This window comes from Neopsephotus bourkii, unplaced genomic scaffold (genome assembly GCF_033783945.1).
Source record: "Neopsephotus bourkii isolate Nb327-2 ecotype Australia unplaced genomic scaffold, CSIRO-AGI_Nbou_v1 NB_196, whole genome shotgun sequence".
NCBI lineage: Eukaryota > Metazoa > Chordata > Aves > Psittaciformes > Psittacidae > Neopsephotus > Neopsephotus bourkii.
The window spans coordinates 17,051,088-17,065,362 of NW_026900709.1; the positions used below are offsets into that span (position 1 = coordinate 17,051,088).

Below are 14,275 nucleotides of genomic sequence, written 5' to 3' on the forward strand. Positions count from 1 at the left end.
AACTTTAACTCCTACGGTTCTGCTTCATCAAGCACAGCGACTGCTTAAGCGAGCAGGCGCACTGTTAACCCTTTATTTTCCGGTTGTCGTGGTTTAAACCCAGCCAGACAGCTTGTGCACTCACTCACAGTGAAGAAGTACTTGTTTGTATCTGAGTGGGATAGCCCATTAATGACTGCAGCCCACAAAGAACTGCTGTGCTGGAGCTTGAGTTGAAAAGCATTTACAAAATAGGTGCTTGGGCTTCCCCACCCCCTGTGCTCTCTCCCACAGCTGCCAAAATGCTAGATCATATGCAATGTACAGGAAGGTAATTTTAAGCTCTGCAGTATGTGTGGTCACTTCCTTCTCATCATCATGTGACCTTTCTTTTTTTTCTTTTTTCCCCTGATTCCACAGACCCTTCCTTATTTGGTAGACCATGGAGAATCCGGTCCTGTGCGCTGTAATAGGTGCAAGGCTTACATGTGCCCTTTTATGCAATTCATTGAGGGTGGAAGGAGGTTCCAGTGTTGTTTCTGCAGCTGTGTCACTGAGGGTAAGGTTTCTTCTGGAAATTGGTTTCTACACTCTATTGGCATGATCTTTGAACAAGATGCAAGCAAATAAATCTTTATCATCTTAAGATAATTTATAATGTATACTGTGCTTTAATGTGTGTTTAGTCTTGTAAAAAAAATCATTATAAAGTATGTTCAGTGCTCAGTTCTGAAATTATGTACAAAACAAGTGAGTGTTTATGCATTGCAGTATTGTACCAAACTTTTAACAGAAGCTACTTTTAGAATAATATGTGGTGTTTTGAAAAATTAGTTATGCTATTTTCTTGAAAGGGGTATTTGAAGGGTATTTGAAACTTGCATTTTTGTATAAGAGATGTACATCTAGTCAGTAGTGTGAGTTAGGATTTTTTTTTTTCTCTCACAAAGTGTTTAAACAAAACACTGCTTAAAGACGAGATTGCAGCTAAATCTGCTATAGCTGAGTAGGTGTGTTCAGTATATGTCAGTTAATCTTAGTTGCTCTTCTAAATGAATATAAGCAGAAGTCACTGTGTGCTGCTCATAGCATGACATCCGTAGATTTGTTTTGAAGGCACAGTGAAATGTAAGGTACAACCAACCTTATGGTGATGTTTTTGAGTGTCTCATTTGGTAGCACTGGTGGCTTTTAATGGGCTGTTTGTTCTTATCACCTCAGTTATGCTGTACAACTGTTTGTACAAACCAGATGGGAAGCTGGCAGGGATTAGAAATGGCCAACTTTAAAAAATGTTTGTCTGGTGATTTTCAGCCTGGATGCATTCCCTGTCTCTGCTCACTCAGCAGCTGTATGAATGGCTGTACCCGTAACAACTGAGCAAGGGCAGAAGAGGGAGAGATGTTCAGAGACTGCTGATGAAAACAGTGCTGTGAAAATACAATGTAGTTGTACCTAATGTGTAAGAACTATTTCTGGTTTATTTGCAAAAAACAATCAGGTAACTAGCTATTGAGTTAGAGAGGAGAAGTGATAAGTGTTTATGTATAGTCTTAATATCACTTTTGTTTTCTTTGAACTTTTCTTTTTGAACTGTCAAAACTTTGAATCTTTAGACTACTATAAAGGTAGTGAGTACTATGATTACAGATCATCTCATTTTATTCTTCCATAGAGCTATATAGGCAGCTATACCTGGAATATATTTTGTCACCCTAGCAATTCTGCAGGAGAAACTCTGTCATGGCAGTTCTTGCATCACAGGGGAAATGCTTTTCTTGTTTCTGCAGCTGACGTCTGTAGGCAAGAACTTAGCATAATTTCTGTTTTACTTTCTGATGCCTCGTACTAGCGTGAAAGTATTGGGTGTTGGGGATGTGGTTACACTTCCAGTTCTTCTTCATTGGTGCTTTACAATCCGCTGTAAGAAGTACCCTGCTTATTCTGACAAAAGGATTATGGCAATCTCTGCATGAGAGAATGCCTAGAAGGCTTGACTCTTGTGCAGCATGGGAAGGCAAGGAAAAAACTAACTTGCAGCAAAATAAGAAGCCTGAATTGAGTCAATAATGTAGCCTGTAGTTTGCCTCAAACTCTATTGTAAGTCATTTGTTACTACTTGTAGAAGATTGTTATAACTGAAGAGTGTGTTGTGGTGACATCTCTGATATGAAATATAAAGTGAGATGAGATTTAAGTACAGTAGTGACTATACAGTGTGTCACCTGTTGTATAAGACAAACTGGAAGCAGTTTGTATTTCTTGGCTTTAGCAATGCTCTTAAATTGCATTAATGTTTTTAGTGATGCTTGCATGCTAGCAGAGAGTGCAAGCTAGGTTTCCTGGAGTTTTATTCATAACAGCTGTTGTCATGTTAGCTCTCTAGTCAATGTTTATCACAGGCATGTCACTGGACTTAATGATTTTGTTTTTCCTTTCCCAGTGCCACCTCACTACTTCCAGCATTTGGATCATACTGGAAAGCGAGTAGACTTCTATGACCGACCTGAGTTATCACTGGGGTCTTATGAGTTTCTAGCAACAGTTGACTATTGCAAGGTAGAGTAGTATGTGTTTGTTACTGTATTTTGGTTTGATTCCAAATAGAAAGACTAAAAGTCAGAATGGCATGAATTGTCCGGGGCTGCTTTCTAGCTGGCAGAGATGATGAACAGCATTACTTCAGCCCACTTCATTGTGTAAAATAATGTGCTCATCTGCTTACTTCCCAAAGTAAAGGAAGTCTTGATCACACATAACTTTATGGTAGCTGCCATTCTCATTCTCTTTTGGAGCTATATGAGCAGCTATAGTTGCTGTTACCTTAGCAGTTCTGCAGGAGTGACTTCCTTGTGGTAGTCCTTGAGGCAGAAGATTGTCAGAGAACTTCAAGAGAAGCGCAGAGTAACTATGCAGTACTACCTGTTGCATAAGGCAGGCTTTACCTATTGAACTTAAATTTCAAATACAGCCATAGTGGTTAAAAATACAAGAATGGTGTGGAAAGATATATTATCAGAGCTGGTTCACTTCTAAGGAATAGAAAATATATGTGCAGGGTATTTAATAAAGCAACTTAGATCTCTGCTGAAATAAATAATGGGAAAATAGATGTCTAAATGTTGCAACTTTATTCTAATGCCTCACATTTACTTCTAGTTATGGGAAAAAATAATAGTCTTGCTTCTAACAGCATAGGAAGCATTTTTAGTTCAAACGAGATGAAATCATCCCAGCTTTTCTGAAAGTTCTGTTTATCTTCTGTTCTGCGTGTGCCTCCCACATGTCCTATAGATTTCAGAAAGCTATTGACTGAAACAAGCTTCTCTTTGCCAAAACAAACCTGATACTTAAGTAGAAGGGAAAGGTTGCAGTCCTCCAAGAGGAATATGTTTTCGTTTGTATTAATGAAATCACCTATTACAAGTCTGGTCAGACTCCATAGTCTTGAGAACTGGCAGGAAACTTCCCTGTTTACTTTCCGTATCTGGCCTGGTCATATAAATGGATGATTTAGTTATAATTACATTCGTTATAATTAGATATATAGATATACGTACACACAATTCTTCACTGAGCAATGACAAAATCAGTCTAGGGCATGTTGTACCAGTCCATTTCAAGCACAGTGTGCTTACATGTCTGTTAGTTTAGCAGGAATGAGAGAATGACCTGAAGAAACAGCTACTCCTGAGTAGAAAAGTACATAAAAGCTATTAGTTTTGACCAGCATTCATTTGTCCCTATTGCAGGGCTGTTATATGGGCTGCATTACATGGTCATAACGTGTCTTCTTCCCTCTCTTTCCAGAATAACAAGTTTCCCAGTCCCCCTGCTTTCATTTTCATGATTGATGTGTCTTACAACGCTGTAAAGAGTGGCTTAGTGAGACTAATATGTGAAGAATTAAAGTCACTTCTAGATTACCTGCCCAGGTAGGTTTTTGTGTACTACTGTAACCAGTCAAAATGGGAGAAACTCACTTTTTCCCTTTTAAAATAGCTAGGAATAAAAACTTTATAATCCTAACAAGCTCTTCTTCAGAAAAATGCCAATCAGAACATCTTTTTGGATACTGTTCTAGGTGAAAATTTAGTTTTCCTTTCTTTCATTTTTCCCCTATCCCTTCTTGTATTGGGTTCTGTGTAATGATTTCACTGTCGACTTGGATGTGAAGGCAAATATGTCTCTTGCAGGGAAGGCAACATGGAAGAGTCAGCCATTCGAGTAGGCTTTGTCACCTACAACAAAGTGTTACACTTCTACAATGTGAAAAGCTCCCTTGCACAGCCACAAATGATGGTTGTCTCAGATGTGGCAGATATGTTTGTGCCTCTCCTTGATGGTTTTCTGGTGAACGTGAACGAGTCCAGGACAGTTATTGCCAGGTAATGGAATTGATTTAAAATGTGCGTGGTAAGCATCTTGTTTGGTAGATTCAGCTGTTGCATGCTTACTTGTCATGTTATTCATCTAGATGTCACTCCATATAGGTTAACTTCTTATACTCTTTGAGATTAAGCTAGCAAAGTGAAATAGGAAAATTCATGAGGTAAGGGTATATTTGTCTTGCAGTCCAGATTGGCAGAAGGTGTGTGTATATATATATATATATATAAGGGGATTTAGTGCAGAAAGGCATTTCTGGGAACAAAACAAAAACACAACTAGAATGATGCAGAATGAAAGTCAAAAGAGTACTGAATCACTGTGTTTAAGGCAACTGCCTAAATAACCATCAACTGAGACAACAGTGGTGTCTGATTTTGCTTCTGTGGAAAAGATTGAATGAGTTTGATCCGTAAGATAAAATCTAGAAGGAAAGATAAATTAGCAAAGTTTTGGCAAACTCTTTTAACATAATACTTGAACTGTAATTAAACTATGGTATGTCACTAACCGTGTTTTGGGAACTAGACCTCACGCTGCATGTCTTTAAAAGAAAATTCTAGCCTGTTTTGTAATGCGTTAACAAGCTAAGTACAAAACTGTGGATTAAACCTATGAATCTTTGAATAGCACACAGGATGCTTGGCAAACAGAGGCCAAGTGTCACTAGTCTTTCCTAGAGTTCACTTACCAATATATATTGGAATATATTAAAAGAGGAGGAATACAGAAGAGCTTCTGAAGTAGGCATCACTTGAGGTTATACAGGCGCTTGAGGATATGGATGTGAGAAGCCAAAGAAGAATGGCAAAGCATCATTTTCTCACAGATGAATGATGAAATGCCAAATAACATAAAAATTATGCAAATTTAGAAACATGTTAGGGACTTCTGTTTAAACCACCACAGTCTTGTGGGTGATCAACTGCAACTGTCTGGCTTTTCCAATTAAATGGAGTCTTGAATTCCTCCTTTTTCTTCTTTGCTAGTTTGCTGGATCAGATTCCAGAAATGTTTGCAGACACAAGAGAAACAGAAACTGTTTTTGCACCGGTGATTCAAGCAGGGCTCGAGGCACTGAAGGTTAGTAAATGCATTGTCATGGCAAACTGTTTTCCATTCAAGTACCCTGAAGTTCATACTCTGCTAACACACACTAATAAGACAATCCTGAAGTTTTTTTGTAAGTCGTCTTATGGTAGATGCACTACATGTAGGGAGTAATTGGCTCATTCTTCAAGTGCATGTAGCTCTGATCCTATGCAGCTATCTGTCCTTTACCCATTCGTTTTTCATTTTTGATAATTCTTGCTCAAAGCATGTGGCTTACATGGCTGGGGTTTGCTCTGAATAGTTTACAGAATCTACCAAATATACCCTGACCCTCCATTATTAAAACCAAGTGCTGAAGTCTGTCGTATCTCATTAAGGAGTTCTGTAACATGGTGTCTTTCTAATCCTGTGCTTGAAGCTTTGGTATAATCTTAAATAAAAGAATAGAATGCAATCTGTTGAAGCTGCCCACAACAATCTGCTAACCAAGAAAACCTTTCCTAAACTTCTTCCATCCCAGTATTTCATCCAGATAATTACATGCATGATTTAACTGTGACTTACATATGTTGCTTGAATGGATTTCTTGTATGATTCCATCCAACCCTGTTCATATAGCTCTAGTTGTCTGTCATGTAAGTCCTCAGAAGTTTCTCTTAAACTCTGTTCGCATGACAATTGTTCAGTCAAGAAATATTATAGATTATTGTTTATGTACTGTGTGTGTCAGAGAAAATGCCGTACTAAACATTGACTAGTGTTGATACAGGTTATTGATTTAAAATTAATGATCTGTTGAAGCTCAGATTACAAAATCCTTTGCCATTTCTGTGACTTTTCTGCAAGCAGTAGCTGCATATCGGTAAAGAAAGCAGTGTGACATGTTTGCACAACACTTTTTGTAACCGAGTCCTGCTTACTTCTCTGTTTCTCGTTGGAGCCAGTCCTTTTCTTCCTGCCATGGAACTAGCACAGGTCGAATAAAGTGAAACTTGCTGTTCTGTAACTGACCAGTAGGGTGTTCCCCCCTTGCTGGATACCACTGAAGTAACCAAGTGATTACTGTATCTGTGTGTCTGGTAGAGCCTTCCTGACATAAAGAAGTGATGATGGTTCTTGAATGCTTGTTCTTGAATCAGTTTCCTTTACAGTCTTTATAAATGTTTCTAACCTGCACTTTTATGCTCATTTTCCTGCAGGCAGCTGAGTGTGCTGGAAAGCTCTTCATTTTCCACACTTCTCTGCCCATTGCAGAGGCCCCAGGAAAGTTAAAGAACAGGGATGATAAGAAACTGATCAACACAGATAAGGAGAAGGTAATAATGACTTGGATGGTGCTTACATAAGAGTTCTATATGATACTCTTTATGAGATAAAATAACTGAAGCAACATTAATACATTTCAAGGGTAGCACGTAATGTAAGCATTCTAGCTAATAATCTCTTAACATATTTTATATGGGATAAAATACCCATAGCTGGGTAAAGTAAAACTGCTGAACTTGCAGTCAAAATAAGATGTCTAGTAATTTTCATGAAATTTGACAGTTCTTCAAAGGCTGGGTCAAGAAGAATTTATATGATCCTAATTTCCCTGAAGAGAGATTTAAAGCAGAAAGGTGTACTGACTGGGATTATTAAATGGCTCTCACTTTCCTTTTCTTAAAGCAAATTTCTGATCTCATCTCTGACTTCTTTTCTTAGACTTTGTTTCAGCCGCAGACAAGCTTTTACAACAACTTGGCCAAGGACTGTGTGACCCAGGGCTGCTGTGTGGATCTGTTCCTGTTTCCAAACCAGTATTTGGATGTCGCGACACTAGGTGTAGTCACTTACCAGACTGGAGGCTCCATTTATAAGTATGCATATTTCCAGGTAAGAGTGACATTGACTCAGACTGGTATTTGAGCTAAATGAGAATTGTTTAGTTAAGAATTCCTTTTTTATAATGTGAACCATAGTGAGCAAGTACTTCTTTGGAAATAAATCTTGAGATTTAAGTAGCAGTTTTCACCAAAATGAGTTAGCTTTATGTCTTCACAAAAAATACCTCAATAACAAAAACAACAGGAAGAAAAACTATGCTGGTATCTTTTAGCACAATATTTTATTAGCAGGGTACTAAGCCCTGTATGATAGGTAACTTTTAGAGTAAGACTGTAGGGGATAGTATCTGGTTTTAAATTACCCTATGGTTTATGGAGCAGCTGTAACTTATGGGAGTATGAAACTTGAATTACTGCTTGTTTTCTAGCTGGAGACTGACCAGGATAGGTTCCTGAATGACCTGAGAAGAGATGTCCAGAAAGAAGTGGGATTTGATGCTGTAATGAGAGTGCGCACAAGCACAGGTGGGTATTAGCATGTCCTTAGGGAAGTACAGATTTTTCCCCTAATTTAAAACATCTCGAGACTAGGGTATATGAAAAGGTCTGCTAAAGCTCTGAAATTCTAATGCTTTGTCAAGGTTGAGCAAAAACCCCTACTGAAGTCTTTCAAGATAACTTAGTGTTACAAATGACAGGATTTTTCAGGGCTTCAAAGCATGTCTGTTTTGTTATTCTGTTGAGAATTGTGGTTCATGTTGTTTGGTTTTGTTGTTTTTTCTTTTTAAGGTATTCGAGCAACTGACTTCTTTGGAGCTTTCTATATGAGCAACACCACTGACGTAGAGATGGCAGGTTTGGACTGTGATAAAACAATAACAGTGGAATTCAAGCACGATGACAAACTGAGTGAAGACAGTGGTGCACTCCTTCAGGTGAGGGGGGGAGGTTTTCTAGGAGAAAGAAGTGTTGGCAATTTAGGATTGTCAACAAAACTGTGTCAAGGCAGAACTAAATCTCAGCTGGGAGTGTGCCAGTTGCAGAAGAGGATGAGGTTACTCTGAACTGAATAATTAGACTCTCCTTCAAAAATTGTTCATTCTTTCTTTCTGCCCCTTACTACCCTTAACCTTTCACCATGCTTGTTATCAGTGTGACCTAAACTGCTTCAAACTACAGTCTATTTTCTAAGACCAGTTCCCTTAATACAAAATGCTAACCCCACTGTTTATCTTTAATTGACCCTGATTCTTAGCGTATGCTTTCAGTTTATTGTGCAGGTCTTTTACGTAATCTCGTTTGTTTAGGCATCTGAGTCCTCTTTTTTAATGAATTATATTCCTGCCTTGCTTATTATAGCAGGACCTAATTTTTCTATATCCTGGCATTTTTGTCTCCTACAGTGTGCTCTGCTATATACAAGTTGTGCAGGACAGCGACGACTCCGCATTCACAACCTGTCCTTAAACTGTTGCACACAGCTTGCTGACCTCTATCGAAATTGTGAGACAGACACACTCATCAATTACTTGGCTAAATATGGTAAGGGTAAATATGGTAACAGGAATTGCAACCTTTAACTGCTGTTAAAATACCTGTTGCTGTCCAGTGACACATGTTTATTCTCTGTGCATCAAATATCAGGTGGCAATCCTGATACTTCAGTCATTTATGGGAAAGAGCTTAAAGCTGTGATGATAGTATTATTGCTTGGGACAACAGGTACAGATAGAGCACGTGGTCTTATCTTTCATGCAAATTCTTGTCTAAATTTATTTTAATAGAGGTTTGTCTTGACAGTTATCTAAATTAATCCTTGTATTTATTTTTTGCACTATTTTAGTTCTTTAACTGCTCTTTCATAAACATCAGTTGTTTAGATTTACTTTGTGGAAGTAGTGTTCACTTTTTTTACTGTTTATTAGGAGTGATAGCCATCCATTTCTTTCCTCTTTCTATGCAGCATATCGTGGAGTTCTGAGTAGTCCAGTAAAGACTGTACGGGATGCATTGATCAGCCAGTGTGCCCAGATCCTAGCTTGCTACAGAAAGAACTGCGCTAGTCCCTCTTCTGCTGGCCAGGTAAACTCCAATGCTTTCACTTGAATCACAGGCTTGGATATTAAAAGTAATGAGAGCTTCTTCCTACTTAGCCTGTTCAAAATTGCTTTGCTCAGCAGAAACTTGCAAAGAGAAGACTCAGTAAGAGACTGCAAATGAAACTGTAGTTGAGAATAGCTTATTGGACATCTGTCTGGAGCCCAGGAAGCACTTCCTGCTCCAGAGAAAAGTTTTAAGTTACCTTTGCAAGTCCATGATATAATTAGACTGTCAGCTTTCACTCCTCACAGCTGTACCACACTTTGTTAGTTCATGCAAGCCTCGTTTTGTCAGACATAAGCTTATTCAGCAAGACAGCTGACCATCTTCTGTCTGCTTGTGACTTGTAGCTGATCCTTCCTGAATGCATGAAGCTGCTTCCTGTGTACTTGAATTGTGTGTTGAAGAGCGACGTCCTTCAGCCTGGTCTAGAGGTCACAACAGATGACCGTGCTTACATTCGTCAGTTAGTCACATCCATGGATGTGGCTGAAACAAATGTTTTCTTTTATCCTAGGCTTTTGCCCCTGGTGAGTAATTCAGTATGTTCTTGCCACTTTAGACTTGCTGTTTTCTTGACTTGCCATAAGGACTAGCATTTATATTCTATCAAGTGAAAGTGATTTGAGAACGATTTGGGATCTGCCATCTGTTGGGGTACTTAATTCCACTCAGTGATAGATGCATTACTGCAACTTGTGAATTTGCTGGGGGATTTTTTTCCTGAGCTGTGAGCATATGACTAGTGGCAAAGAAGACACTTTTGACCCTTTCACAGTCTTAAAAATCCTAAAGCTTCTTGTAACTTTATGTAGTAGTTTTCATCATTGCAGAGCAGCTCCATGCACTATTCTGGCTTTTCATTACCATAGCTGCTGGAATAACACTAAGAACTAATTACATTCCTACTCCAGGAAGCAATATTAGAACTAGTAATTTTACAGATGCCTTATTTCTCTTTTACTGACCAAGAGTCTCTGCTCTGCTTCTATGTCACATTCAGTAAGAAAACTAAGCTAAGGAACATGATACTTCAGTCACAGCTATTGCAGTCTTGCAAGTCCTAGAAATGAGAAAACCTTTTGGGTCTCAATGGCAGAAATTTTCAGGACTTTGTAAGATATTCTTGTATTATAACCTTGATTTTTAATTTTTTATTTCATTCTAAACCAGACCAAAGCAGATGTTGACAGTGACTCCTTGCCAGCAGCAATCCGGAACTCAGAAGAACGTCTTTCCAAGGGTGACATATACCTGTTGGAGAATGGGCTGAACATCTTTGTGTGGGTGGGAGTCAACGTGCAACAAGGCTTGATCCAGAACCTCTTCGGAGTGTCATCCTTCAGTCAGATTAGCAACGGCTTGGTGAGTTGGATGGCAGTGCAGGCGCTAGCATCTGTGAGTGTTGCCCAAAACTTGAAACAGTGAGAAAGCAAGGGGAGAAAACTTAAATTTTTTTATATTAGGAACAAGAGAAGCATAGGTGTGGGAAACTAGTGGAAATGCCTCTAGTCTGGGAATGTCAGACAGAGTCTTGCCTAGCTTTATTTGACAAGCCACACATCTCCAGTGATGGTGAGGAGAGCAGTTGCTACGTAAACGGGACAAGTAATTTACCTTTAATTCTGATATTCTGTTACATTCTCTTTTAACCAGTTGTGGTCAAAGAGATTGTATGTTAGTGGGAGTAGATTCTTATGTGGGAGTTAGTGGGAGTAGATATATCTTATATATCTCTACTTTATGTGATTAATGGGGACTGGGTATCTTGCATTCCAGAGTACCCTGCCTGTCTTGGAAAATCCCTTTTCAAAGAAAGTACGATCTATTATTGACATGCTTCAAATGCAGAGATCCCGCTACATGAAGGTAAAAATGTTGTCCTCCATTCGTAGCTTTAAATCCCCTTCCCTTTTAGCAGAGCAGGTGATGCCTGGCAGTGCTGCAGTGCTGAACTTACTCTTCCTGATCTCGTAAATATGATCCAAACATGAAGTTTACAAGGGTCTGGGGGAAAAAAAAACAAAACCAAACAAACAACAAAAAGCCACCACAAAGCCAGTTAAAACAGTTACTAGTTTTGGAGTTCTCTGATTTCTATACTTCTAAAGGTAATTTTTTTCAGACCTGTTATAACATAGCATTGCACAAACCACATACATGGTGTCTTCTTTCTATTTGGAAAGGACTGAGACTATAACCCAGTTTAGTCATAGAAGTCAAGGCACGTAAGCCATATACACTGTGTGATTCTGATTATCCGTCTTTGTATTTTTGAGCTACTTGGATCTTTGCTCTTGTTTATCAAGAACATTAATTCTGCTAACTACTCACTGTTGGTTTTGTTCTTGGGTTTGTTTTTTTTTTGTAGTTAATAATTGTGAAGCAAGAAGATAAGCTGGAAATGCTGTTCAAACACTTTCTAGTGGAGGACAAGAGCCTGAGTGGGGGGGCTTCATATGTGGACTTCCTGTGTCACATGCATAAGGAGATTCGGCAGCTACTGAGCTAGAGGAGGGAGTGGTGCTGGAACTCGGCAGTGACATTTCAGTCTCCACTAATGACCTGATCTGACGGTCCAGCGCCCTCAAAAAGGACAGCATAGAAATCTGTACAATTCCATAATTTTTAATACACATTGCATAAGCAGAAATCCTTTCAACCTCTCCCAGTCCCGTATGAGAGATGACAAATTTTCCTGGTGAGGGCTAAAAAGAAGCAAAAGGCCTTTGATACCAGGTCTTTTACTTGTATCTAAATTGTTTCCTGTGCTTGGCAGGAGTTCACCCCCCCTCCCCATGCTCGCTAATCCTGTCTTAATGAATGTAGGTTTTTTCAGTTCACTGTACATGATTCAACATTGGGTGAAAAAGCGATAACTCTTCAAAACTTCTGGTAGTTGCTGTGTGTTTGTATGGGCGTGTGTGCATGCTCCGAGTGTGGAGGGGATGCAGGTGGGGAGGATGAGAGGCAGGTCAGGTGATGGGAGCTGGAGGGGCCAAACATTTTGTGTCTCCTCTTAAGAGGGAAACATGAAGTTGCAGAGCACAGATATATCGTGTGGCTGTCTGAACCAGAAAGCCATGAGAAAGGAAATGAGCAGTAACCCAGGAGGCAACAGGGCAAATTTATTTCCACAGTGTTCCCCATACTATAAGTTGCTGTGCCGATCTGTAATGGAGTAGTAGTTCAGTGACCAACAATCAAAACCTTCTGAGCAGTGTAGGGGTAGAGCTGGTGCTTCCTGTTGGCATGTGTGGTGACTCCTTCTCATTGCACGGCTCTGTAGTGTTCTACTCAATCCATGTTCCATGGCCTCTCCTCCAGAGCTTATCTGTCTAATTAGATGGTGGTGGGAACAAAAGCCTCTTAACTGTAAGCAGAAAATGCTTTTAACAAGGTGATGTGGGGCTGTGTAGGAACTGGATGATAAGGAAGTGGCCATTTTCTACCATATTATTGTGACTCATAGCAAACAAATAGGAATTTTATTTACACTGATGCAAATTTCAAACTGCTTTGTACCCTGGAATACAAGGAAGGAGATAAAACCCCCTGAGACTTAGACTGTACTGTAGTAGGTATTACAAGTACCTGATTACGGTTATTGAAAGCATCTGGGCCATAGTGTAGAGTTTCATTACTAGATGTTTGTACCCTTCCCCATTCTATCTACTGATCAGCTTGCACAAAACCTTTTTATAAGCCTGTTTGTTAAACTAAAATACCTCAGAGAGATTAATCCATCCACTTAGGCCACTCTGCTTCTCCATCCTGCAAGGGTGCAAGAGAAGATCCTGCGACGAGGGAGTGGGTGTAAATCAAATTCAGAATTATAAGGGCTTTGTTTATTCATTTAGAAAGAGGACTTGTATATTTTGGCTTGAACGCTTAACAAGCATTCTTACAATACCCAGGAGTTTAAGGTACAAATAGCACTAAAAGTGGAAGGAAGAATGTGGGTGGATTAGAGAACATACTATCTGGGGTTGCTATTTCAGAGAAAAGTCCTTGTTAAGGTGAGAAAAATATCCCTATCCTTGTAGCATGTGTATGAATCCATTTTATTTCTAGTGCTGCTAGTCTGTTTGTCTTCCCTCCCATCACTACACAGAAAGGGGAATATGAAACTTCTAATGGAGAAACTCTTTCAAGATGTAGTTGACAGAACCTTCAGCGTTTTTGTATGAATGTGGCTGACTTTTTACTCCACATACTGCCTCCAACCAAAAAATCTAGAGGATTTTTAACCAGAGCGGGAAAAAGAACTTCCCAGGAATATAAGGCACAGCAACCACAGACTTCCACAAATACTAATTTCTAGTATTAATACTGGGGGGTGTGGGGGTGGAAATGAAATTATAAATGAACCTTTCATTTTCTTCACTTGTTTTTCCAATGCATCTTTTAATTTGTAAAGAAATAAAAATATATTAAGATGTATTTTATGTCATTGTTAGTAAATAAACACTGCTTATTTTTCCAAACCCTGTATTTTGCGGGAGGGAGGAAGTGGGTAGGGCTGAAGTCCAGCTGATGGATCCTGTACAGCTGATCGTCTGCTGACCAAGTTCAGTTTTTATTCGTATTTGCACTGAATGGTAAGAAACTCAACAGGAGTCAGCAGACAAAAGGTGCTGCTTAATTTCCGTGTTACTTTGCTTAGATTTGTCTTGGTTTTAACTTTTTGTCCCTTCTGAGCTTTCATTTTGCAGAGAGATTTCCCTTTTCTCTAACACGGCTTGGGTTGGACTGGGGGCTTTTTGGACTACTTTAGGAAGTATTACTTTTGTGTGTGTTGGAGAGCTAGAACTCCTGGTTCAGACTTAAGATAGCAGGGAAGCTGGGTGGGGTTTTGGGTTTGGTTTGAGGTTTTTTCTTCATTTGTGGGGTGGTTTTTTTGTTTGGTGTCTGGGTTTGTTTTTTTT

General features: G+C 39.2%; 1 protein-coding gene across 3 annotated transcripts in view; it reads left to right on the forward strand.

Moving 5' to 3' along the window:
• SEC24C (SEC24 homolog C, COPII coat complex component) overlaps nt 1–12,228 on the forward strand; it is a 36,830-nt gene extending 24,602 nt beyond the window's left edge. For all 3 annotated transcript variants that reach the window (XM_061344191.1, XM_061344192.1, XM_061344193.1), the window contains 15 exons: nt 400–538; nt 2,423–2,538; nt 3,790–3,914; nt 4,176–4,367; nt 5,358–5,451; nt 6,621–6,737; nt 7,126–7,296; nt 7,676–7,772; nt 8,037–8,182; nt 8,651–8,789; nt 9,211–9,329; nt 9,698–9,877; nt 10,521–10,712; nt 11,127–11,216; nt 11,719–12,228. In XM_061344191.1, the coding sequence (XP_061200175.1) occupies nt 400–538; nt 2,423–2,538; nt 3,790–3,914; nt 4,176–4,367; nt 5,358–5,451; nt 6,621–6,737; nt 7,126–7,296; nt 7,676–7,772; nt 8,037–8,182; nt 8,651–8,789; nt 9,211–9,329; nt 9,698–9,877; nt 10,521–10,712; nt 11,127–11,216; nt 11,719–11,859 (2,058 nt within the window). In that variant the 3' untranslated portion in view covers nt 11,860–12,228. The remainder of the gene's footprint in view (nt 1–399; nt 539–2,422; nt 2,539–3,789; nt 3,915–4,175; nt 4,368–5,357; nt 5,452–6,620; nt 6,738–7,125; nt 7,297–7,675; nt 7,773–8,036; nt 8,183–8,650; nt 8,790–9,210; nt 9,330–9,697; nt 9,878–10,520; nt 10,713–11,126; nt 11,217–11,718) is intronic.
• Nucleotides 12,229–14,275: the final 2,047 nt, after the last annotated feature.